The 26496-nt window shown below is 37.1% G+C and overlaps 1 protein-coding gene across 1 annotated transcript in view; it reads left to right on the top strand.

Annotated features, from left to right (window-relative positions):
* The first annotated feature begins 276 nt into the window (after window positions 1–276).
* Window positions 277–26496, top strand: part of SUZ12 (SUZ12 polycomb repressive complex 2 subunit) — a 44585-nt gene continuing 18365 nt past the window's right edge. Inside the window, 9 exon segments of the mRNA XM_037491663.2 lie at window positions 277–531; window positions 533–780; window positions 3073–3119; window positions 3201–3265; window positions 6992–7060; window positions 15531–15580; window positions 20994–21079; window positions 23239–23470; window positions 24507–24600. Of these exon segments, the coding sequence (XP_037347560.1) occupies window positions 509–531; window positions 533–780; window positions 3073–3119; window positions 3201–3265; window positions 6992–7060; window positions 15531–15580; window positions 20994–21079; window positions 23239–23470; window positions 24507–24600 (914 nt within the window). The 5' untranslated portion in view covers window positions 277–508.

Here is a 26496-nt window from a genome sequence, read left to right as displayed (position 1 = left end):
GGCTCCCTAAGCCGCTCGCTGGGTCCCTCTCTCCCCACAATGCACCGGGGCCAGCAGGAAGGCCGCTCCGACCCCTAATTTTCCCGCGAATTCAGTTCAAAGAGGCGGCCGGGCCCGCGATCGGCAGCGCGCACGGGCCAACCAAGCCGCGCCTCCGCGAGAAGCGCCTCCGCGTGACTGACGGGGGAATCCGCGGGCCAACGGGCTGGGCGGCCGGGCGGCGCGCGCACCCGCCGGCCAATCAGAGCGCCGGGCGGGGGAAGTGGGCGGAGCGAGGCCAGGGTAGGGTGAGCAGCCTCCGGAGCGAACCGGGGCTCTCAGGAGGAGACACTTTTTTTTCCTCCCTCCTTCCCTCCTCTCCTCCTCCCTTCCCTTCCCCTCTCCTCCCCTCTCTCCTCCTTCCCCCCTCGGTCCGCCGGAGCCTGCTGGGGCGAGCGGTTGGTATTGCAGGCGCCTACTCTCCCGGGCCGCCCGGCGGTAGCTGGCGGGGGAGGAGGCAGGAACCGCGATGGCGCCTCAGAAGCACGGCGGTGGGGAGGGGCGGCTCGGGGCCCAGCGCGGGGTCCGGGGGAGGCGGCTTCGGGGGTTCGGCGGCGGTGGCTGCGGCGACGGCGGCGGGCGGCAAATCCGGCGGCGGGGGCTGTGGAGGCGGCGGCAGTTACTCGGCCTCCTCCTCCTCCTCCGCGGCGGCCGCGGCGGGGGCGGCGGTGTTACCGGTGAAGAAGCCGAAAATGGAGCACGTCCAGGCTGACCACGAGCTTTTCCTCCAGGCCTTTGAGAGTGAGTGTGTCGGCAGCTTGGAGGGCGTCGGGGGACGGGACGCTCGCGCCGGGCCCCCTGCCTCCCCGGGAGTCGACTTGATCTGGGAGTGGAGGGAGGAATTGAGGGAGGGGGCTGCTGCGCCTCCGGGGGCTGCGGCCCGGGGGGCCCGAAGTGTGGGGCCTCTGCGGGCGCCGGAATCGGGGGTCCCGGTGAGGTGCTGGACTCCCGGACATTGGCGCTAGAGGTTAGGCTTGGGGCCCCACGTTCGGAGCAGGCTTCTTTTAGGTGAGGAGTTGGGCTGAGGATGCAGTCAGAGCCGAAGACTAGTTTTGCTTTCTTTCATGCCTTTCGTACTCCATCTGAAGTACGGGGTTTCGGTGGTAGGTTTTGAAAAAGGAACAGAATTTAACCCGTGGAGAGAGGAATGCGGTAAAATCGACCCAATTGTCATTAGTCTGACATGCTCTCAGCCCCACTCGGTGCTGCCTGTTAACATGGCACCTTTGGGTGCCTCACACCTTTCAAAGCCATCCACCCATTTCAGGGACACAGCGACTGAGACGGGCGCGTTGAGGCGTTTTGCATCTCGGGCCGCTCCCAATATTCTGCCCGTTGCACTTGTCTTAATTCCGGAACATTTGTCCTACGTCAATATCTGTTTTTCAGGTCTATTTCTAGGCTAAAACTACGACTTAATTTGGGAAGGGGGAGGAAGGTGTCTGGAAACAAACAATAGAATTTACCAAAAACATCACGACTAGAAGTAGTCGCAACTGTTCTCTGTTGAATATTATCTCCCGGTGGTTTTCTTTTCTGCTTTTGTGTGGGTATTATAATTTGGATGATCTTTAATTGCTAAATGTCTCCAGAAACTTGAATAAACTCGACTCTAACACCCAATGTCTTTATTTACAATTTTACCGTGGCATATGTTAAGGGCATGGTATCAGCTGTGCTTGGAAAGAGGCATTACATTGTTTAATGCCCTTCTATCATTTGCTCTCCTTAGTGCTTCATGAAATTCTAATTGAAATTTAATACAAGGAATTTCAGTTTTTGTAGAAACGAATATTGAACTTGTTTGAGAGAGATTCCCTTTCTTTTGCTTCATACACAGTCAAAAATATGGAGCGGTTTTAAATTGGATATAGGAGCATTGAAGCGCCCTGATAACAATAAACTCATGTTTTTGCCCCTTTTATTTTATATATATATATATGTATAGTTCCCTTTATTTTATATGAAACCAAAACTAAACTAAGTGATGATTAAGTGGAAATTTAAAAAAAAAAAAAAAACCTGAATGTTGGGAGAAGACAAATCTGCCAAGAAACTTTGAACTGCTTGGCAGTTCTGATGAGTATACCTCGGAGAAGTGAACTGTCATTAAGAGCTAGATCAAGTCACAAAACAACCTTACTCTTCCCTAATATGGAACTTAGTTTCTGAGAAGTTTATATGCTTTAATGTATTAATGAATATAGTCATGTTTAACTCATTTTACACTACTGTATTTTAAGACATGATACTAATAGGTTACTGCTATAATGCGCACTATGGTGTTTGTATATAAAATATTTTCTGCTTATAATCTTTATAACTAAATTCAGCGTTTAGAACACTGAAACTGTTGACTACTTTAAAAAGTATGTATTGAGGTGGTAATTACATATTGAGGTAATATTTTCATTGTGCAAAATTGATAGCAGCTTAAACTGTAACTAGAAATAATCATTGAAAATTTTAACTAATTTCTATCTCTGATTTTCAATACTGACTGACTTCATATCTGTATGAGAACATCTAGGGAATAATTTTGTCTGAATTACAGAGTTTTTAAAAAGGCCAATTAAAAAGTGAAAATTCATTTTGTTATTTGACATCAGCAATCAATTCTTTTGCTAAATCCAGCTACCTCAGTTAGCTACTTTTTGCAAGCTGGTGTATAAATAGCATGTATAAATTAGCGAAAGTACATGAATAGCGACTTATTTTCAGTTCTGCATACATACTAGTTTAAAAAATAGCTATTTAGAAATGCCAAATTTAAGAACAGGCTTGTAACCTTAAATTTAAATAAATGTAAATGAATGTTGTGAACGTATGTCATGAATTCAATGTCTTTTGATTTCACGGTGCATACTAATTTTCTGGGTGTAAGTATTTAATATTTGATTTCCACAATAGGTGATGGGTTTATGGTGGTTAAAATATAGACTGTGTTGGAAAATATAGACTATTGGTATTTGCTTGGCACCTTCAGTAATAAGCAAATGTAGGTAATGTTTGGATTTGTTTCCTGTTACCTAGAACCAACGCAGATCTATAGATTTCTTCGAACTCGAAATCTTATTGCGGTAAGTAATCAAAATAATTCATCAATAGTATTTTTCTTAGAATTTCATCTGTTTAATTATTTTTTATGACTTTTTTTATAGCCAATATTTTTGCACAGAACTCTTACGTACATGTCTCATCGAAACTCCAGAACAAACATCAAAAGGTACAATTTATGAATCTTATTTCAAGTTGATCAAACCATGTCAAAATTTTGTTTCAATCCTATTTCAGGTTAAAGATTAAATACAAAACTGAAGTGAAAAAGTGGTTCCAGTGTTGTTTTTAATGGTATCATTTTTGTAAGCTCCTGTCTATACCCATTTTCTTCTGATAGTAGAGCAGTGAATGAAGTGATTTTACTGACTTGTTCCTACACGTGCTACTGGTTATTTTCAAGTTTGATGGAAATTGAGGATTTGTAAATTTACTAAAGAGGCTGCAGGGGAATTATGGTAGATACGTAAATTTAAGCTAATTTTTTAATATTTCTTACATGTGTTACAATAAAGAATTCCCTTCTGTAATCATCAATTCTGAAATTTTCACCTAATTTAAGATCTAAGTTTAGAGCTTAGTAAAGGGGAAATACTTTGGAAGTCAATAGGATGAATGTCCTTAAAAGACAAAAAGTCTTAATTCATCTAGTGGGACAGCTTATTTTTGCCTTGTAATATTTAACCATATGTAATGATAAAATGGCAGTTTCTTATCCTACATGTAGGACTATTTACTGAGCATATCAAGTGAACAACTTTAAGGGAGGGAACGTTTTCTGTGAAGCTTTTGGTATTGCTAGAGTCTTGACTCAGTGCAGCCATCAAGTTATTCTCAATAGACTTTGAAACTAAACTCCTTTGGAGATTCTTGGTTACTAAGTAGACATCATGTTTGCTATAGCAAACCATTTTAGTTTTGTAGCTATATATGTAGGTGTGTTTTGAAGGACTGAAATGTTAAAAGTATTTGTTTTCTGGTAATCTTGCCTAATTGAGAGAGATTGCATTTACTAGGTAGAACTTGCCAAATGTTTAAATTAAGGAGGTGATGGATTAGGCAACAATAAAATTTGCCAGCTATTTACCTGTCCATTATTTGATTTATGCAAAGAGAGAGAAAACAACTGTCCACACATTTTTTTAATTGATGAAATTTAAAATGTAATAGAGTACAATGTTTTGTGATACAGGTACTAGTAAGATGTGTGAGATTCTTTTATTTTTGCCGGGGAGATAACATTTAGCTTACTTGGGGTTTAGAGTTAGTGTCTTCTATCATCAAATTACAACTGTTTATCAGTAAAACCATTCTTAGCTCATGAGCTATACAAAAACGAGACAGTCCAGATTTGGCCCAATGCGCATTGTTTGCTGACTCTTGATTTAGTCTTAAAAACTGGGAGAGTTTATTGAATAGTGCTTAACTTTTTTCTTTAGCATTTTCAATATGGATGGTCAGTTGAGTTACCATCTAGGCTGCTGGCTGATTTTAATTTAAAAGTCATTACTTTATTTCAAAGTAAATTTGAATTTATAAATGAATAAAAATATATTTAAAATCTAAGTTCATCATTTTTCTGTTATTTATTAGACTATTTGACTGTCTTATTGTGGAATATGTTTCTGTTGACTGCTCACAGGTGGAGGCAATATAAAAAGCTTGATTATAAAAACTCATTCTTAATTTATTGCCCTTCAGGTAAAATACTGTCTTTTGGGGGAGTTTGAAGCAATTTGTTATCCAAGAAACATACAAATCCTTCTTAATTTGTTTCCATACAAAAATGCATTAGGAATCACTTAATTCTTGTTACATGCCTGACTTATAGAAGCTATTAAGACTAATTTTTAGCAAATTATACCACAGCTTATGTCTTGAACTGAGTTGCTGTCCTCTTCAAAGTAGTTGGTGACCTTGGATGGTAGTGAATTTAGCCTAGGAATTATGATCTTCGTTCAAAATGTTTGAGGAACGCTTTTTAATAAATTGCTTTTGGTACTGTCCCTTTGCACAAAATGTTTTCAGAACTCCTTATTTACTATTACAGTAATACCCGTTGTTGGAATGAACATCATTCCCTTTTAAGTCATAAGGTTTGTTGTACTATTAAACTCGTCTTACACTTTAGTTTTCATGGAGATACTCAAATTCTACAGGCTAACACTTCATTGACACAATAGAAAAATGGTGAGGAAGGAGGGCATCTTTTATTGAATCCATTTTAATAGGTGTCATCTAAGCTGTTTCTGAATTCTTCCAAGAAAATTTCCTGGATTTTTAAAATAGTCTCCTTTTTGGTGACCTTTTGATAACTATATCCTTTGTTAAATCTGAGCTATTGTATCAGTAACTTTCTAAAGAAACAAATGCATGTTGTTTTGGGAGGGACTACTTTTATATATATGTATTTTTTTTTTAAGAAAATATTTTTTTTAAGATTTATTTATGCATACAAGAACTGGGGTGTAGACCAGAGGTGGGGGGGGGGTGTAGGGTGAGAGGATTCACCTGAGAAAGTGGGGAGCAGAAAAGGCAGATCTACTGAAATCCACTGCTGAGGAGAGCAGCGGGCAAGACAGGAGAAGTCTGCTGTGCCTTGGGGATCGAACTTGTGCTTCAGTGGCTGGCGAGCGCTGTCTTTAACCCCTGCGCCACCTGGGAGGCCCTACTTTTGTGTAATTCTTACAGTTTTTCCTAAAGAAGGCTGGATTGCCCTTAGGATCTTAACCGATTTCAAATGATTGTTAACATTCAATTCCCCTAACGCACTTCTTCTGTGTATAACTCCTAAATGTTGGAAGAGATGAATCTTGTGACTTAGTCTTTTCTTCCTTCCTACAGATAGGATTTCTTCTTAATCGTTGCATAAAGATAAACATACTAAAAGTTTCTGGCAACTTTACGACCCTCAGTAACATATTTCAGTATTTAGACAAGAAAAGTTCTTAGTAACTAACCTAAAAGAATCATGTATTTTTCTTCTTTCTTCTCTCTTATCTGTGGAGATTGAAAGTTTATTTACCATCCTAAAATAAAGTCCTTCTTACTCTGCTCTCTTAGATAAAATTTGTAATGTTGAAGTTTTCAGTAACTCTAAAGGTAAAGAGAGAAGTTATTTTTAATTTGTTTTTGAGATCTTTTGTGAATAAAAGCTATTTATTCACTGGAAATACAGATTATATCAGTTCTGCTTTTCCTATCAGTATTTTACTGCAGTATACCTGTATTAACATTTTTCTACTGAGATTTTTCTGTTAGTTGCTGGGTGTAGTAGTTGCTTTTGAGAAATAAGTACATTACGATGTATCATTTAACTCCAGCATTGCTAATAATCTTTGAGGATATTTTATTAACTTCAGATATGTTTTATATCAATAGCGTATCTCTGTAATATTGCTAGTGTATATATTTGTCAGGTTACTTAATAGAGTATGCATATTCCAAAATATACTAAATTTGCATTTGTTTGAGCCAGTCCAACAGATGATGGAATACCAAAGTATAAGGCACTATGCTTTGTGACTTTGCTTGAAGAAAAGCAATCTCTGCCCTTCACGAGCTTATACTCTAGTAGGAGAAATAGTTACACAAATTTCACATGTAGGAGACTAAATGTCAAAATAAATATTAGCAAGTACCATGGGTGAGGAGACATCACTCTGGTTTGGGAATAATTACAAAATGTTTCATGGAAAAGTTAGTGTTTCAGGTGGGGACTTCAAGATTTGAATGCTGTATTACAACATTTCAATAATATATACTATTAGGGCTAACCATCCATAATTATCTTCACAAAAATAGATTTCCTGCTTGCCTAATAGTGTGACAATAAAGTTTAATGTTTGTTTTTCCCAGTTGAGAAGTGATTATTTTGTTTATCTGTTTCTTCCAGGAAAACATTTAAAGTTGATGATATGTTATCAAAAGTAGAGAAAATGAAAGGAGAGCAAGAATCTCATAGGTAAGATAACCTATCAGTATACATTAAGTGACATACTTGAGGAAAGAGGAAAAAATAAAGTGATCATTTCTCTAGTGAGCTGCTCAATATTGTAAGGAGTCGGAAGGAATCTTGGAAGTCAGTTGGTCCAGACTCATACACAAATCAGGAATTACTTTGTGTAGCACCTCTGAGAGAATCCTTAAGCATCCTCTTGAATGCCTCCAATAATGGGGGCTCACTTGTTTTCTATGGCATTTGTCTTCATTTTTATTCATCTCTTACCAATTTCTTGGATTTTGAGTCAGTTCCTGTAATTTTTGCAGTTCGTATTAATCATATTACCTTATTTAAGGAGTGGAGACTCATTCATGATGTACATACAGAGTTAGGTGCTGTGCCAGATACTCAACAGCATCACATCTCTTCTAAGCAATTATCTTCAAATCTTGTGAGAAAGGGTCTCTTTTTCTCCACCTTTACATCTTTTAGGCAAATATGTTTATTCTAGTAGTTTCAGAAACTTGATCCTTTAGATAGAATCTACTTACTGTATGTTTTCATTATGATACCCAGAACTAAAGTTCTGATTGGCTTAATATCTGTCTACATTAGGCACTCTGTTCATTCTTAGACATAGGCTTCCGTTTATTCTTTGATATGTAAACTAAAGTAAGTTAATACTGCTCTAAAAAGAAAAGAACTTGGATGGTATGTGTTCATTCACTGACTACTTTTAGGGAGAATACAGAATTGAAAATACCAGTCTTTTTAAAAATGAAATTTGAAAAATTGTTGCAGTGTGTTTTTATCTTTAAGGTTAAAATCACATTTTACTAATTTAGATAGGATATGTAGTGGCTTAATGATGCTTCATTTATGGTACCTTGCTTTAGTGATAAGCAAAATATGTTACCTTTGCAGTTTAGGCTTGACTCTTAAATAAGGTTAGTTTTACTTTAATTATAAAATCACATTTTAAATTTTATATCTTGAGATCCCATGGAATTGAAGTGTAATTTATATTTCCATGTCTTTTATGCCTGGCTTGTAAATACACTTCAACAGTCCATTCTGATAGCTAAGGTACCAAATCTTTTTTTTTTTTTTTAAGTTTTGTTTTTTTTTTTTTTAAAGATTTGTTTGTTTATTTATTTATACAAGCACTGGGTACAGTCAGAAGCACGGGAGGGTGAGAGAATTCACCAGAGCCAGAGCTGGGAGCAGAGCAGGCAGAAGGACCGAAGTACACTGCTGAGGGCGGCAGGAGAGGTCTGTGCACCACGTGGGACCCTCCTCCGCTGGCCCGGGAGCAGCCAGGGATCGAACCAGCGCTGCAGAGGCTGCGGGCAGCTTCGCAACCCAGCGCTCAACCGCTGCGCCACCGGGAGGCCCTAAGATACCAAATCTTTACCTAGTCTACTATTGCCCATGGAGTACCTCATAGGCAATATAGGACTGAGAATATTTCTCCTATATGCACACTATTCTGTCCTTGACTTTCTATTCTCGATCCTTGTCTGGTCACCTACCCTGCACAAAACTCTTGGGATTCTCAGGGACTTTTTTTTACTTAAAATGTAAGCTGTAGTCAGCTTGATTTGACCTCCCTATTTTTCTCCTGAAAATAACCACTTTCAGAGTTTATGTGAGAAGGAAGAATAAACCAAGAAGAAAACTTGACCCTTTTCTTCATCTTCCCCGTAAAAGTTTCATTTTCATCACTGCTCACCCCTCCTGTTGTCTCATTGTGAAGTTGACTTCAATAAAAACTACGGAGCTTCCCTTAGAATGTCTGTTATGTGGGAGATAGACTATACTGGTCATTTCTCTCTGAATAATAATTCACCTAGTGTTTTTGGTCCTTTTGACCCAGAGTGTTTAACAGCTAGACCAATACTGTAACAGAGATGTTGTTAATCAATTTGCAGAGTGTTAGAGTCTTTCATAGAATTCCTTCTTGTAATTTTGAAAGACCACCTTTTCAATCTTTAGGAGCCGTGAGTTAATAAAGCTTTCAAGAGCTTTATGAATGTTTTAGTGTTACTCCTGGAATCACTTGAATGAATTAGGAAATTGCTTTATTTTATGTTTACCCCAAGTTTATATTTAATTACTTCAGTGTATTTCTCATCTCAAATTAGGTATAATCCTCTTGCTCTACTAAAATTGTCATATTGGATTGTGAGATTCCCTAGCCATCAGTATATAATGCCAGCACTATAAGACTTTGTTTATAAAATCTGTGTTCAAATTCTCTTATTACAAAACCAAACAAAATCTTTATTGTTCCATGACATCAGTTAGTTCAAGTTAAAATCTTAAAATTGTATCCCAAAAAAAGTAATCTCATTCCTGTCTATTATATATTGCTCTTCTGTTCATCTCAGATATAGAGATCTCTTAGCTTAGTTTGATCCTGGATCTGTCAAAGGGCTAAGATTTGGGAGTCTTCCATTGATACTCACGCGGGGTTTTTTCCCCCAGCACTTCAAAGTTGTAATGTCTACACTCCCAACAAAAGTACTTCGTTCTCTAGACTTCCAGAGCATTATCAAGAAACACAAAAATCCATAGTACTATAGCTCGAAAGCTAGGTCAAACACCTGACCTATTTATAACAATGTAGTGATTTATAAACCAAATTAAATTCCTGTTTTATCTCTGTAAAATGAAATTGATGTTCCTGGATCCTTTGTTTTATACTTTAGATCTATAAGATCTAAAGAACTATAGTTCTCTTACTGGTCATAATGATGGACATTCATGAGGAGAAGGAGCTGATTGAAAAAGGAAAAACATGGGACATTCATAGTTTTAATTTTTTCAATTGTATCAGTCAACGCATGACAGTGACCAAAATTGTCTTTTGTAACTTTAAAACTCAGTGATAATCTATGAAAATTGTTTCTTTTCTTGAAGAGTGTCTTCTGAAGACTTCAAACCAATAAGCAAATTTCAGAAATTTATAGCAGTTGCACCGCTAGTGCCTAGGTTTCTACTGATGTTTCTCCTTTTTTGGTATGATTATGTATATTTAAGATATTTTCTTTTAGAATATTGGATACAACATCTTATATCCTGTCTTCTCTAGTTCTTGTTTCTGTCACTCCAGTTATTGTGGGCTTTTTAATTTATTTTAGTTTTTTACAAAAACCATGGTTATTAGAATGAATTCCAATAATTTATCCTGTTTAATAAAGTAGGATAAGTAATGTAGTTTTTCATCCTAGCAGACTTTAAAGAGTCTTTGTGTTACTAATCCTGCCAGTTCTGTAATTAAGTCTAGCTCCTGACTAGAGAAGTAGCAAGAAAAGATTTCCAAATTAAAGTTGCTTCTAAAAGTAATTCGCAGGGATGATGAGAGCGAATTGTCTTCTCTCTTCCTCTTAATCTTCTTCCATTCTGGTGCTGGGGATATCCTCTCAAAAGCTACCTAACTAGAATATATACTAGAGATATTTTCACGCTTCTTGTTTTTGGTGGGTTGGTGAGGTAAAGTGCTATTACTGTTATTAACAATCTAAAATTTTGTATTACTAATCTTTTCTAAACATTCCTTTTTCTAAATATCTTTCTGTTTTCAGAAACTGTTACAGAACAGTTTTCATCTTTTTTTTTCCCCTGGGATTCCCATTTTCATAGTGTACTACGTCCCAGACATTATACTAAGTGTTTTTCTTTATCCTATAAAGAGCGATAAATTAAATAGCTGTATTGTATTAGTAGGTGTTTCCCTACCCTTTCCTTTTTTATATTAAACCATATTTTTTAAACGCCATATTGCTGCTTTAATTATTTATCTTTTCTACCATTAATAAGATCTGATGTTTTACTCTTCCCTTTTTTTTTTTAAGGTTCCCCCCCCCCCCCGAAAGATTTATTTATTTATACAAGCACTGGGTACAGTCAGAAGCGCGGGAGGGTGAGAGAATTCACCAGAGCCAGAGCAGGGAGCAGAGCAGGCAGAGGGACCGAAGTACACTGCTGAGGGGAGCAGCGGGCGGCAGGAGAGGTCTGCGCGCCATGTGGAACCCTCCTCCGCTGGCCGGGGAGCAGCCGGGGATCCAACCGGCGCTGCAGAGGCTGTGGGCAGCTTCACAAGCCAGCTCTCAACCGCTGCGCCACCGGGGAGGCCCTAAGGTTTTTTTTTTTAATGCATACAAGAGCTGGAGTATAGGCCAGAGGTGTGGTAGGGTGGGTGGGGGGGGCGGTGAGAAGATTCACCAGAGATAAAGTGGGAAACAGAACAGGCAGACTAACTGAAATACACTGCTGAGGGGAGCAGCGGGTGAGTCGAGAGGTCTGCTGCACCATGTGGGTAGCTCCCTGGCTGAGGATCAAACTCGTGCTGCAGTGGCTGCAGTTAGCTTCATAGGTTGTGTCTTAACCCTTGTGCCACCAGGGAGGACCTCCCTTAATTTTTTTAACAATCCGTTTATGACTAAATTTTGAAGTTGTTTTCAGATCAGAATTTTTTCACATTTGAGTTTCAAATTTTCTTCTTCAGAATTTGGGCAATAAACCTTTGTGTACACACTACATTCCTGAAGGTGCCTTAACAGTCATCACTGAGCATATTTGATTCTTAAAATCTAAGGACAAATTCTAAAGATGTTCCTTCCTCTTTAATCTTTGCTTATATAATAATTCCATTATGCTTTGTCTATAATACTCCTGAAAAATGATTCATTTTTATGTAATGGACCTTTTTCTCTCTCAATTTTGTTTTGTTATTACAAAATGTTCCTGTCCTTGTGTCTGAATCCTCTATTTTGAGGTATTGAATTCCGGAATAATGAGCTTTATGTCGTCACCAGTTCTTCAGCATTGTACATCATATCATTAAATGTATAAGAAAACTTAGATAACTAACATCTAGCATTAGAGGTGTCAAGTTACTCATCTTGTCCTGTTATGAGGAAAGACAGCCATGACCCTGGAAGTGAAACCTTATACCTGCTACTGTCAGATTATTGTATGCAATTTAGGGGTACTAATCTTGGTCTGTCTTCAGCATAAAAACGTTGATCCCTGTGTGGGGTCTGGCTGTTCTTAAAATTAGAGTTTCTTACTTGAATCTCATTTCCAAATGTTAGTCCCTTATGAGGTTAAATTTACTTAGTCTCATTCTAAAGACTCCTTCAGCATTGTCAGATGTTTGTGCTTCTACTCTTGCTACAAAAAGTTCTCCATCTAGTTTCCTATTGCACTAGTGCTTGCTTTCTCAGAAGACCTGGATAGGGAACACCTTACATAGATGAACCAAATCCTTATTTCATACCTTATCCTGATAGCTCAGCTAGATATTATGTAGCCTAAAATCAAATAGGCCTAACCAGCCCTATATGGTTCTTTTCCTTCCCTTCCAATCCATCTTAACCAATTAAGATGTGGCTGTAGTAAGCACAAGAGAGGGAAGAGGATAAATAAGGAAGGGAAGGAAAACTACCTTTTCCGCTAGATGGAGCCAGCTGTGGAGATCAACTTGACCTCATTGTTAAAGTTTATTCTAGGTACATATCAGTATTTATTTCTAGGAGGGGAGGAGGAGTAGAATTGTGCATAGGAAATCTCATCCCTGGTTATTTAAGTTGGTTAATTAAAATTTTAAATTTGGAATTCCTTTTCTCAAACAATGTTAAAATGATGGCTGAATGTGCTGACTTTCTCATTTAAAGTATAATAAACCATTTAAAACTACCTCAAATTATTTGTGGTGAAAGACATTTTTCTTAATTTGTGGTATTTTGTAGACTGATGCTTTATATATTGGTCACTTGCTGGGATGTTATACATTGTTAAGTTCCTGTATAATTTCAAATGTCTTAATTCTCAATATCTTACCTTGTTGTGGAATGATACCAGTTTTCCCGAATGAATCTCAGTTTGCAGGCTGTATTTTGAGTAACACTAACAAAATATTTTCAGGGTAAATCAATGCAAGATGTTTCTGGCATTTCATAGTTGGACCTTAGAATTATATTCCCCATAAAAACAATGTAAAACATAAGTACCACAGTGTAATAGGTCATGATTCCTGACCTTTCAAATCTTATTACCCTAAGAGGACATCATTATATTTGTGGGAAGCATTTACTGAATGCCTTGCCGTAAGCTACTGATAGGTGCCAAGGAATAATCAATTGATAAGGAGATTGTAAAAAATGAGTGTGTGGGGGAAAATAGTGACCAAAAAAAACTGATAAATACCAGTGCTTAGAATGGAAAATCAGAAACTATGATCGTTAAATGCAGGGATGGTTGGGGATGGGTTCTTTGAAGGAGAGGGAGAGATTACTTTGATGAATACTTTTTTTGTGCCAGCCTCACAATCTTGACAGTTTATTTCTTCATTTTTATAGCTATCAGTTATAGCTAGTAACTGGAGCCAGATTTCAAACTTGGATTTTCTGACTCTGTTTTAGTACTATGTTCTCTTACATATGGCTTTAGTGGAGATACAAAGAAATAGAGCCATAGACAGCACTTAGGCAAAAGATTTGACACTGAGAGAGAGGCTCATCAGAAAATTGGGGGAAAGCAGTAATCTTATAAAATGGTGTTTTAAGAAAATAAACAAGCATTTGGTATGTAGCTTTAACTGAAGCACTAAGACTAGAAATTGTAGAATATTCTTCTTGGTTAAGTTCTAGAATTGAACTAATTCTGCTTTGTACAGTGACATTTGTGGAATTATTTTTATAGGAAAATATTCCCTTTTAGTAAATTTTCCTATTTTTGTAGGAAAATACTACCGTTTCATAGATGGTAGGTAAATTTTTTAAAAATCAGCTTTGGGTATAATTTAATGTTTAATTAAAAATACCCACCTTAAGTATATGGCTTGAGTTTTGACAAATACATATATATGCATAGCCATAACCACAAAAAGAAGCAGAACATTTCCATCATCTTGAAAAGTTCCTTTGGGTGACTTCACATTAGATCCTCTTAATGTTTTTTGTTTGCTTGTTTGGTATGAATTATGTGTAGTCACTGTCACTCCTTTTGGTGTGTAATGCTGAGTTTTGACAAATGCATGCAGTCAGGTAATAACCATTACATCAAGATAAAAAATCTTAAAAATATCCTCATGTTCCTTTTATAGTCATCCTCCATCCCCTTCCCCACTCCAAATCTTTTTAAAATGTATCTGATTCATTTTAGAAAATGAGTAATATACATGAATTATCTGTTTTCATGACTCCCAGGATACATTTTGCTGATACTTTTATAGTTATTCTTAGGTTTTTTTTCCCTCTTATTTATGCCTTCTAACTCTGCTTGGACCCTTACATTTCTACTCTTTACTAGTCATCTTGCTGTTTTGTGATAGCCTAGCATATTCTTAGCACAGGCTTTAAAAATGCCTCTTTTGCCCTCACCCTGTATTTCTTAGTAAACAGTGTCATGGCTTATTGCACTGAGAAGGTATATTGCATCCTCATATCTCTGTTGAAATATCTTGTTCAGCTCTTCTCTAAGAAAAAGGAGTCCAGGCAAAGTTACAAGGCTAAACCTCTTTTTCAATCATGAGTTGCTTCCTAAAACTCTGTTGCCTCAATATCTTTATATAACTTTTCCTGATTATAAAATTGCCTGTATCATCACCATTAAAAAGCACACTCTTTACTGACCTTTAACTAACTACTGTTTACTTTCATTCTTTATGCTAAATTTCTCATTCTTTACGTAAATTTCTCAAGTAAAAGATCAGTACTTCTCTCATTCCCTGCCATCTTTGGCTGTATGGAGCCCTCTGTCATCTGGTGTCTGTTTAAATACCACAACAGAAACTATGTTCTGCAAAGTTATGACTCCTGATCAACAGATAGATTGTTCTCTTTTGTAGTTTAAAGGTACTACAAAAGTCTGTTTCTGTTTATACATCTTAATAGTTTTTCCATTGTTAGTAGATATTTTTCAAAACAGAGATCACTGTAGTTTGTTACCTTTTCCTTTTTTCATTGCTTCTAAAACTAAAAAGAAAAATGACTTGTTGAAACAGTAAATTACAAATCTGTATTGGGTTTCACTTAGCAATAGAAAGTGATGGTTCTGCATCATTTCAGTAAATTGAATTTCCATTGCCTTAAACTATTAAAACGTGTTTGCATTTTATTCAGCTACTCTTATGAAAATTTTCTTTTGAGGGGTAAAAAGGGAAATCTGCCCATTTTATAGATTAAAACACTAAAGCACAGTAAATTATCTTGCCTTTTATTTAGTGGTCTTTTCTGACTCCTTGACTTTTTATTTCTGTGTGTGGTGGTTTTTCGTTATTTAATTACATGCGTAGACATTATTTGGGATTTAATACTCAGTAGGGAAGGCATGGAGCCTATATAGCATGTATAGCAGTTAAGAATGAAGAAAAAAGATTTATAAATTAGCTGAAGTAGCTTTGATACCAATGTTAAATTTTAAAGTCTAGGCTATTTATTATAGAGCATTAAACTAATAACATTTTTTTATTTGTTTTGTTCAGCTTGTCAGCTCATCTCCAGCTTACGTTTACTGGTTTCTTCCACAAAAATGGTATGTGCTTCAAAGTAAACATGGACATTCTAACAACAAAACACCTTTGTGAATATATAAAAAGTTTTCTTTGTGGGAAGGGAGTTTATAAAATTATGGAAAAGACATTGCTCTTAATTTAACTTCTCTTTAACGTCAGTTACTACTTTGGTCACTGATAGGATGTGGAGATATTGATGTTACTTGCACCCTTGAATAATGTGCAGGGTAGGGGACACTGAATTGCAATATAAGTTTTTGCTCCCCCAGACCTTAATTGTTAATAGCCTGCTCTTAACTGGAAGGCCTTACTGTTAACAAACAAACAGCTCATTAACATATATGTTGTGTATGTATTTTATGTATATGTGTGTGTGTGTGTGTGTGTACACTTTTTTAAGTGAAGTAAGGTAGAGAAAATTATTTTAAAAATCATAAGGAAGAGAGACTATATTTACAGTACTGTATTTATTGATATGATAAGTTTACATCAGTGACTAGACCCACACAGTTCAAACCTGTGTTGTTCAAGGGTCAGCTGTAGTGTTTCTTAAATTTTAGTGTGCATAGAAACAAATTACCAGTTTAAATACATATTTTTGGATTCTACAGTTTAGGGTTTTGGTGGAATTTAGGAGTCTGCATGTTTTTTTAAAGATTCATTAATTTTTGCATACAAGAGCTGGAGTGTAGGCCAGAGGTACTTGGTAGTGAGGGGATTCACCAGAGACAGAGTGGGAAGTAGCACAGGTGGATTGACTGAAATACACTGCTGAGGGGAGCAGTGGACAGGAGAGGTCTGCTGTGCCATGTAGGTCACCTCCCTGGCTGGGGATCAAACTTGTGCTGCAGTGGATGCCAATAGCTTTTTTTTTTTTTTTTTTTTTTTTTTTATACAAGCACTGGGTACAGTCAGAAGCGCGGGAGGGTGAGAGAATTCACCAGGGCAGAGGGGAGGGCAGAGCAAGAAGTACACTGCTGAGGGGAGAAGCAGGCGGCAGGAGAGGTCTGTGCACCATGTGGGACCCTCACCCGGCGGCGGCGGCCGGGGATCGAACCGGCGCTGCAGGGGCTGCTGGCAGCTTTGCAACCCAGCGCTCAACCGCTGCGCCACCAGGGAGGCCCAGATGCCAATAGCTTTATAGTGCTGAGACTTAACCCGTGACCACCGGGGAGACCCTAGAAGTCTGCATTTTAAATAAAACACCCAAGATAATTTAGAGGTGGATTTTCTGAAGAAAATATTTTAAGAAGTTCTGCTTTAATCTTGTTCATAACCTGGTTTTCATATGCTTTCCTTATCCATTTAAGTTTTCAGTAGGTCTTAAAAGTGTTACATTAGGGGGGCCTCTCCGGTGGCGCAGCGGTTGAGCGCTGGGTTGCGAAGCTGCCCGCGGCCTCTGCAGCGCCGGTTCGATCCCCGGCTGCTCCCCGGCCACCGGAGGAGGGTCCCACATGGCGCGCAGACCTCTCCTGCCGCCCGCTGCTCCCCTCAGCAGTGTACTTCGGTCCTTCTGCCTGCTCTGCTCCCCGTTCTGGCTCTGGTGAATTCTCCCACCCTCCCGTGCTTCTGACTATACCCAGTGCATGTATAAACAAAAACAAACAAACAAATAAATAAATAAATAAGCATGCCTCTATTTTAAAAAAAAAAAAAAAAAGTGTTACATTAGGGCCTCCCTAATGGCTCAGGCAGTTGAGTGCACCGCTGTGAAGCTGTCCACAGCCTCTGCAGTGCCAGTTTGTTCCCCAGCGGCCTCAGAGATGCCCACATGGCGAAGCAGACCTCTTCTGTCTCGCCCTCTGCTCCCCTCAGCAGTGTATTTTGGTTGGTCTGCCTGTTCTGTTCCCCTCTCTGTCTCTGGTGAATCCTCTTACCTTCCCACGCATATGGCTTTTACCCCAGTTCTTGTATAAATAAAATAAATCTTAAAAAAATTAAAAGGGGCCTACCCTGGTGGCGCAGCAGTTGAGCGCTGGGCTGGGGAGCTGCCTGCAGCCTCTGCAGCGCCAGTTCTATCCCTGGCCACCGGCGAGGGTCCCACATGGCGCAACAGACCTCTCCTGCCCCACTCGCTGCTCCCCTCAGCAATGTATTTTGTCAGTCTGCCTGTTCTGTTCCCCGCTCTGGCTCTGGTGAATTCTCTCACCCTCCTGTGCTTCTTACTGTACCCAGTGCTTGTATAAATAAACAAATAAATCTTAAAATAAATAAATAAATAGAAAGTGTTACATTAGTCAAAGCTATATGGACATTCTTGAAGGTTCATCTGGATCGTATCTAAATAGATAAAATTCTACCTCTTATCTCTCACTGTTGATATTAAAAAAGTCAAAAACCTTGGGGCCTCCCTGGTAGCTCAGGGGTTAGTCTCAGCACTATCAAGCTGTTAACCAGCCACTGCAGCATGAGTTCAATCCCTAGCCAGGGAGTTAACCCACATGGCGCAGCAGACCCCTCCTGACTCGCCTGCCGCTCCCCTCAGCAGTGTTATTTCGGTAGTTTGGCCTGTTCTGCTCCCTACTCTGTCTCTGGTGTATTCTCTCATCCATCACACCTCTGGTCTATACTCCAGTTATTGTGTGCATAAATAAATAAATCTGGGGGAAATTTTTTATAAAATTAAATTTATTAGATTTTGCCATTATTCCAATATTTTTTGAGCTTTAAATTATAAAGACTGATGATAAAAATTTTAGTTAATTGCCTTAGAAACTGGGAGAAGTTCTACTCCTTGAGTATAACCTGTCTGCATAAACATTTAGAGTTGATGTTATTGCATCAAATGTTAAAAAATGGACAACTGAGACAACAGCTGCTAGTAATAGAATATATCAATATATTAGATATAAGGAAAATTATATAATCTTAAGTGTTGCTCTATTAGAAGAGGTCAAAGATTGCTGGACAAAGTCACAGTTGGTTTCAGAAATGGATAAAATGACTGTAGCTTGTCCATTTTAAATTTGTGTTTTTCCTTTGATTATCGTGAAATGGAATAAAACCTTTATAAGAAACATGTCAAGTTGGTCATCCTTTATATTGTTTGGAAAGAAATGTATACTAATAAATGGTTATGTAAGAAGTGTTCGATAATTAGTCAGGTTTTTTATGTAAGAAATTTGATCTTAATCTCTACTAGCAGCCAATGTAGCTTCTACTTTTGCCTTAAAATTTGTCCATTTCTTACTAGGAATAAACCCAAGTAGCATTTTCATTTTTTTTCCTCCTAAACATTTATAATCATCTTGCAGTGTCCTTATTGCTAATCATTTATCATGTTTTCTATGGTACTTCTAAAGTATTTGAACTCTAATACTTTAGAATCTTATTATTTGATCTAATGGGTTTGTTAGTCCTTTTTTCCCAGAACATGTATAAAGCACATACATATTATAATTGATATCAGTGAACTGAATTAATATTGAAATAATAAGTTGAAGCTATTTGTAAAGTTGTCCAATTAAACTTTTTCCTGTTTACATAACAAAATACTGGAAATTCAAAACATTTTTAAATTTTTTTTTTTAATTTTTTCTTCATGTTAATAAAGGAGAATGTAAACTCTGTTGATGCATCTGTTTCCAGAAAATAATTTCCTATTGTAACTTTGAAATTAATGCAAGTTGGAAAGAGCAGATAAATTGCTTCACTTTTCTATTCAGTGGTTTTTTTGTTTGTTTGTTTATGAAATAATATTTTAAGAAGCCATGGTAGACAACCATCCAGATTTCTGAAATCTAGAGTTTTTTTTTTTTTTTTTTGTTTTCTTTTGTTTTTAAATGAAGGCTTTTGTAGCAACTACTACTGAAACTGTTTAGGATGAATACATGAAGATTCTTAGGGTAATATTTTCATTGTGATTGTTTTTCATAGAGTATTTTTATTACTGCATTTTAGACATTAGATTATTTGTTGCTGTATAAAATGTTTTTATCCTGGTTACATCTTCCAAAGAAATTGATTCAGATTTTTTTTTTTGTGCACACACTCTGCATAAGAATGCTTTCAATGACAAAAAAGGTCTCCAAAATCTCAGGAAAAGAAATTATTTCTTTGTATGTTACAAATTCATCTATTAGAGTAGTTCTATATATTATTGAAACTTAATGAATACATGATTAGATATTTAAAGTTAGGAACTATTGACACCTTTAGGATTAAAGACAAATTATAAAGAAGTACTCTGGGACCTTAATTTGCCAAAAGACTTTGTTAGTTGACAAAGAGAACTGCTATTTCAAAATTAAATCCTTAAACTTTGTAAAACAGGAGACTTCCCTAGGTAATAATAATGTCTTGCTTTTTGCTAGCCCATTTAGACTTCAGAGAAGTTCTAGGAAAAACGTAAAAAAAAATAGGTATCTTTCTTATGAAATGGTAATGTTTAACTTGTATAATGTTTATTATTTTATGAAAGCCATTTTTATATCTCTTTGATCACAAAGGAATCTAACCTTTTGGTTTAACACCCTTACATTCAAAATGAAACATGTATAAGTATAGTAATATAGCCTAAATGTAAGTGTTTATTCTAATAGATTTTGGAAGAAGGAAAAAATTAAAGGTGTTTATCTCCTGTGTGTCTCATCTGAACTGTATCATTTGTGCTTTCCATCAGGAAGCTTTATATATCAGAAATACTTTTGACTTAGATTGTTACATTCTTTTTATCATAAATGTTAAATCTTTATTTGAACCAAAAGAAACAACAGTGTATAGGAAGTTAGTTGTTGTTTAGTGAAAGGGTTGTTTAAATTATTTTATTATTTTTTTATTTTATTTTTATTTTTTTAAGATTTATTTTTATATAAGAACCGGGGTATAGGCCAGATGTGCGGGAGGGTGAGAGGATTCACCCAAGACAGAGCGGGGAACAGAACAGGCAGACTGACTGAAATACACTGCTGAGGGGAGCAGTGGGCAAGACTGGAGAGGTCTGCCTTGCCATGTGAGTATCTCCGTGGCCAGTGGGAATCAAACCAGCACTGCAGAGGCTGCGGACAGCTTCACTGCGCTGCACTCAACCACCTCTCCACTAGGGAGGCCCTATTATTTTAAAAAGATTTATTTATGCATACAAGAACTGGGGTACAGGCCAGAGGTGTGGGGGATGAGAGGATTCACCAGAGACAAGAGTGGGGAACAGAATAGGCAGTCCGAAATACACTGCTGAGGGGAGCAGTGGGCGAGACAAGGGAAGTTTGCTGAGCCATGTGGGTTGCTCCCTGGCTGGGGATCGAACTCATGCAGCAGTGGCTGCGGATTGCTTCATAGGTTGCGTCTTAACCCCTTGCGCCACCAGGGAGGCCCTGTTTAAATTATTTTAGATACATGCTTTTAAAGTGTTTGCAGCAAATTTGGAAATGATTTGGGGGAAAAAAGAAGGAGTAAAGTTCTGAGAGGTCTTCATTTTTTTATTTTTCTATTTAGATAAGCCATCACAAAACTCAGAAAATGAACAAAATTCTGTTACGCTGGAAGTCCTGCTTGTCAAAGTCTGCCACAAAAAAAGAAAGGTAACATGTAAAATGATACTGATAGATTAAATGCAATAATATTCTTAATTGAACATGTTCGTGTATAAATATTGTATTTTCAAATCTTGTATGCTTTTAATATACTGAATTGTAAAACTGCTGATGAACCTCTTTTGACAACTTCCCAGGTCTTCTATATAAAACTTCCTCCTATAGTAGTTTGATAATCAAAGGAGGAAGTGCTCGCTTCGGCAGCACATATACTAAAATTGGAACGATAATCAAAGAAGGAAGATATCTTTTAGCATTTTAACATATAAATTTAATTGATTCTTTACCAGTTCAATCTCCACTTATTTCTTAGCTATTTGTATCCTTTGAAATTTTAAATAAGGGCTAGGAGAGATTCTCCCAAAATGATTATGTTACAATACTACTATTGCAGGCAAAGAAATACTGTTGTCACCATTATCAGCCACTAACTTACTACTTAAATTTTTATTTATAATATGAAATCATTTCACCACAGAAACAAGTGTTATGATGTTTAAATTTAGAGGGCAACCCATCAAAGCCAGTAGATAAATCTTTAGTAACTTTATGTCCTTGGGCATTTTAAGTCAGTAGGGGGCCTCCCTTGTGGCCTAGGGGGTTAAGTCTCAGCACTATCACTGCTAAAGCCTGAGTTCGATCCCGGCCAGGGAGCTAACCCATGTATGGCACAGCAGACCTCTCCTGTCTCTCCCGCTGCTCCTCTTAGCATTGTATTTCAGTAGATCTGCCTGTTCTGCTCCCCACTCTGTCTGTGATGATTCTGCTCAACCCCCACACCTCTGGCCTATACTCCAGTTCTTCTACACAAAAATAAACATTTCAAATAAATAAAATGGTTTTTAAAAAACTAGTCAGTATGACCTGTATAGAGATTCTTACTGCTGCTGTTTTCCTCAAATCATAATAAGGTGACACAGGACTTAAAAATTGTGCTAGAGCACTGGTATGGAGAGGACTGAGGTAATAGGAAACAGTAGCATATGTTAAAAATTTGAAGTTAGGAATATCACTCCCCATTTTCACCCAACTGCAATCTATAGTATCACATAATGAGATGAAGTTTCTTTAAGACACATTGTTATTTAGGCAAGAATGTGCCTGTAAGTATAGTATAATCCTTCTGTGTTTCAAAAATTAATAGACATAAACATTGTCTTAAAGATATATGCAGCCTACCATTAATACTGTTACCTCCAAAATGTAAGAATTACAAGGGAGACTTGTATTTCTCATTTTTTATTCTTTTGTACAGAATTTTTGTAAGACCCATAAATATTTATATTTAAAAAGAAGTTACTGTAAAATAGGTACTATATTTTCTTGTTATAAAGGTCTTCTTCATCTTCCATTTTTTTCTCCTGTGCTGTTTGAGCATAACTAGCTTTATAATTACAGAACATTGCTCATAAGGCAAATATTAAGTAACATTCAAATACATGGATTTACTATTTCATAATATTTATTGACATTGGGGTTATAATCTTTTTTCTTTCTGATGGTCCTACAGTTATTCTGTTGAAAATATATATGGGAAAAGATGAATTTACATGGGCTTAACATCTAAAACATGATTTTATTTTATTTGAAGATTCATTTGTTTATGCAAGAACTGGGGTGCAGGCCAGATGTGCAGGAGGGTTCACCAGAGACCGAGCTGGGAGCAGAACAGGCAGACGGACCAAAGACACTGCTGAGGGGAGCAGCGGGAAAGGCAGGAGAGGTCTGCTGTGCCATCTGGGTTTCTCCCCAGCCGGCCGGGAATCGAACCGGCGCTGCAGAGGCTGTGGACAGCTTCACAGCGCTGCGTTCAACCTGCTGCATGACCGGGGAGGCCCTAAAACATGATTTTAATTCCATGTTTCTAATTTTAAACTATTTCAGGTGACTCTCAAGCTAAATATTGGATATGCTGTATTGTTACCTTCATTACAATGGGGAAATTTTGTTTTAATATTTGGAATACAGTTTTTCCAATTTTTTTTGTTTTACTTCACCATTTTCAGAACTATACTTAACTTTTAGCATGTCATTTGGTAATCATGGCCTCTATACCATGTTCTCATAGCTGTGATTAGAAGTTTTATTTTAATTTTATAATTTTATATGCATAAATAAATGTAATTTAATAATCTTTGCCTTTGCAGGATGTAAGTTGTCCAATAAGGCAAGTTCCTACAGGTAAAAAGCAGGTGCCTTTGAATCCTGACCTCAATCAAACAAAACCTGGAAATTTCCCATCCCTTGCAGTTTCCAGTAATGAATTTGAACCTAGTAACAGCCATATGGTGAAGTCTTACTCATTACTATTTAGAGTGACTCGTCCGGGAAGAAGAGAGTTTAATGGAATAATGAATGGAGAAACCAATGAAAATATTGGTAATTTATATTTTAATAATTTTACTATATTTTGTCTCTGGAGACTAAGGCAACAGTGAAAGTGATTGAACCAATATATATATCTTCGTAGTATTCTTAATTGCTTATAAACTTTCTTTTATTTCAGTAACTTACTTACAACTTTGCTTTTCCAAGGAAGAAGATGGTATAGAATAGAAACAGATTGCATGTGTGCTAATAGAATGGTCTTTATTTGCAGATCTCTTACAGTCCAATGAGATAATTTTATGGTAGAATGCCTTTGCTCTTAGACTATTGGCCAGTGTGCTGGACTAGGTATTTAATCTGTTAGGTTAGCATTATTATTTAGTGATGTTTATATATCATATAGTAAAAAGATAAATTGAACTTGAACACTGGATGGAAAAGACGTACTCAGACTCTCCGCAGTTTTTCCCTACCACTCCCCTGCCCATTTTATTGTGAACAATTTCAAACATACAGAGCAGCCAAAAGAATTTTATAGTGGATACCTATCTACCCACCACTTAGATTCTATAACATTTTATTGTACCTGCTTATCACATATCTATCCTTCAGTACTTCTAACAGTTAGGAATCCACCTTTGAGGTACTCGACCAATATATAGGTATAGAGTATACAAAGATTTAAATCATCCAGTTCTATTTTTTCCAAAGTTCATGACCTAGAACATGTAGATAGACATAAAAGAAATAATTGCAGCAAAATGATGAGTGGTACATTAGAGCTATATATAAGTTCAGTGGAGAAACACTTTGAAAGAAATAGTCTTTGAGTCTTGAAGTAACTACAGAAGAGGATTTCCCCCTTTATCAAGTAAGAGCGTTCTGAACATTTGCAAAAATATAAGATGACTGTCAGAGACATACACACGGTAAAATCATAAAATTAAAGAGGATTAATATGGGTATTCTGTTGCAACTTAAATGTTATTTGTGCTTTATTTGGGATAAATGTAACATGTCAGTGAAGCAAAAATAATGACATTTTTGCCAGAATGTTTGATTCATAAGAAATGTTTATCAAATTCAGATGTCAATGAAGAACTTCCAGCTAGAAGAAAACGAAGTCGTGAGGATGGGGAAAAGACATTTGTTGCCCAAATGACCGTATTTGATAAAAACAGGTAATGTTGATGAATACACATCAATTTTATAGGATATTTTTATTCTGAAGCAAAATACTGTGGTGTTATTACTGTTTTGCCTTCATTCTTAAAAATGAAAAAGAAAATTTATTTATAAATACTGATTTTTTTTTATCTCATTGGAAACAGTAAACAGATGAGGACTCTTATGGCTCAATTAAAGAGAGTTTATTTGACAAATATTTTTTGAATGTCTGTTCTTTGTCAGACACTATTTTAGGCAGTGAGAAGGCAACAAAAAGATTCCTGCCTTAGTGGAGCTTAACTTCTAGTGTAGAAAACACACACCACCTCTAGAAAACTATATCCACTAATATCACACGGTGGTGAATGCCGTAAAGAAAAATAGAAAGGGCTATTGTTTTATAGAGGAAAGCCTGAGAAAAGTTAATATTTGAGCAGAGACATGAATGAAGTGGTCCACATAAAAGTCTTGAGATGTGTGTTTACTAAAGTAAAGGTAGAAAATCGTGTGTAACCCTTGTCATGTGACTATCTGCATTTGGCACAAGGTAGCAACACTTGAATTTATAATTGTCTCTGCAGTTTTCATTTGGGAATGAAGCATCTTAGTGCCAGTTAAAGAAGATCAAGAAAGCAAATGTGGCTTTCTTTTTGTCAGGGTTAAATAATGGCATTTTAACACGCTGTGATTTCTTGTCCCAGGCCACAGTTCACAGTCAGGTACAGGAGAAAGAGCTAGGAAAAGTAACTTAATACATTCCTCCTCCTCTTTAAAAAAAGTACTGATTGTTAGTTTAATGAAATCACTTACTAGCTAACAGGGCAGCCTTTTTATAGGAAAGCAAAGATTAGGAATGCCATAGATTGTGGCTACTATGTTGTCTTAGATATATCACTTAATGTTTCTTGATATTACTGACAAATTGATTGGGGTCTAAGATTAAAGGGAAAACAACACACAAAAATGTCCTAGGAGATAGTGGTTATATCCATGGGAAAAGCAATTAGGATGTGGCACACTTTATTGATGTTGGTAAATGTTCTGTCAACGTGAAGACATATTCTTTATAAAACTCCTTCTGCCTTTTATATATATATATATAGCTTAGCATATTTCTATGCTGCTTTTTATTCAATGAAAAAGTACCATGAAGAAACCATGAGCATATTTTTCCCTAATTTGGAAAATTTCCAAACTTTTAAAAAAGTTGAAAAATGCAGATAATTAGTACCCATATGTCCTTTACCTAGATACATAAGTTAAAATTTCACCACCTTTGCTTTGTGTTTTTTATTTTTATGCTGTACCATTTGAAAGTTAGAGATTGTAACAGTCTACTTCACTGCTCACTCCTAAACATTCAGCCTGTATTTCCTAAGAACAGTACATTTCCTTCCATAATCACAATACACCTCTCATACTCAGAAAATTTAACATAGTATAAAAAATACAATCATCTTTCCCAGTTGGCCCCAATAATGTCCCTTATAGCTGTTTCCCCTCTCCTTTTAGTCAGGAATTGTGATCTGTAGCTGGTTGTCAGTCGTCGTACCTATTCAGTCTCTTTGAATTAGGAATAGTTTCTCCACCTTTATTTTTGGGCTGTAGTGTTTTGCCCCTTTTTTTTTTTTGAAGATTTATTTATTTATGCACACAAGAACCGGGTTACAGGTCACAGGTGTAGGGGGTGTGAGGATTCACTAGAGACAGACAGAATGGGGAACAGAACAGGCAGACTGACTGAAATACACTGCTGAGGGGTGCAGCGGGCAAGTCAGGAGAGATCTGCTGCACCATGTGGGTAGCTCCCTGGTGGAGGATAGAACCCATGCTGCAGTGGCTGTGGTTTGCTTCATAGGTTGTTTCTTAACCCCTTGCACCACCAGGGAGGCCCTGTTTTGCCTTTTATA

This window comes from Talpa occidentalis, unplaced genomic scaffold (assembly GCF_014898055.3).
Source record: "Talpa occidentalis isolate TD23 unplaced genomic scaffold, MPIMG_talOcc4v2.1 talOcc4.7, whole genome shotgun sequence".
Taxonomy (NCBI): Eukaryota; Metazoa; Chordata; class Mammalia; order Eulipotyphla; family Talpidae; genus Talpa; species Talpa occidentalis.
This window is presented reverse-complemented; position numbering and strand designations above follow the sequence as displayed.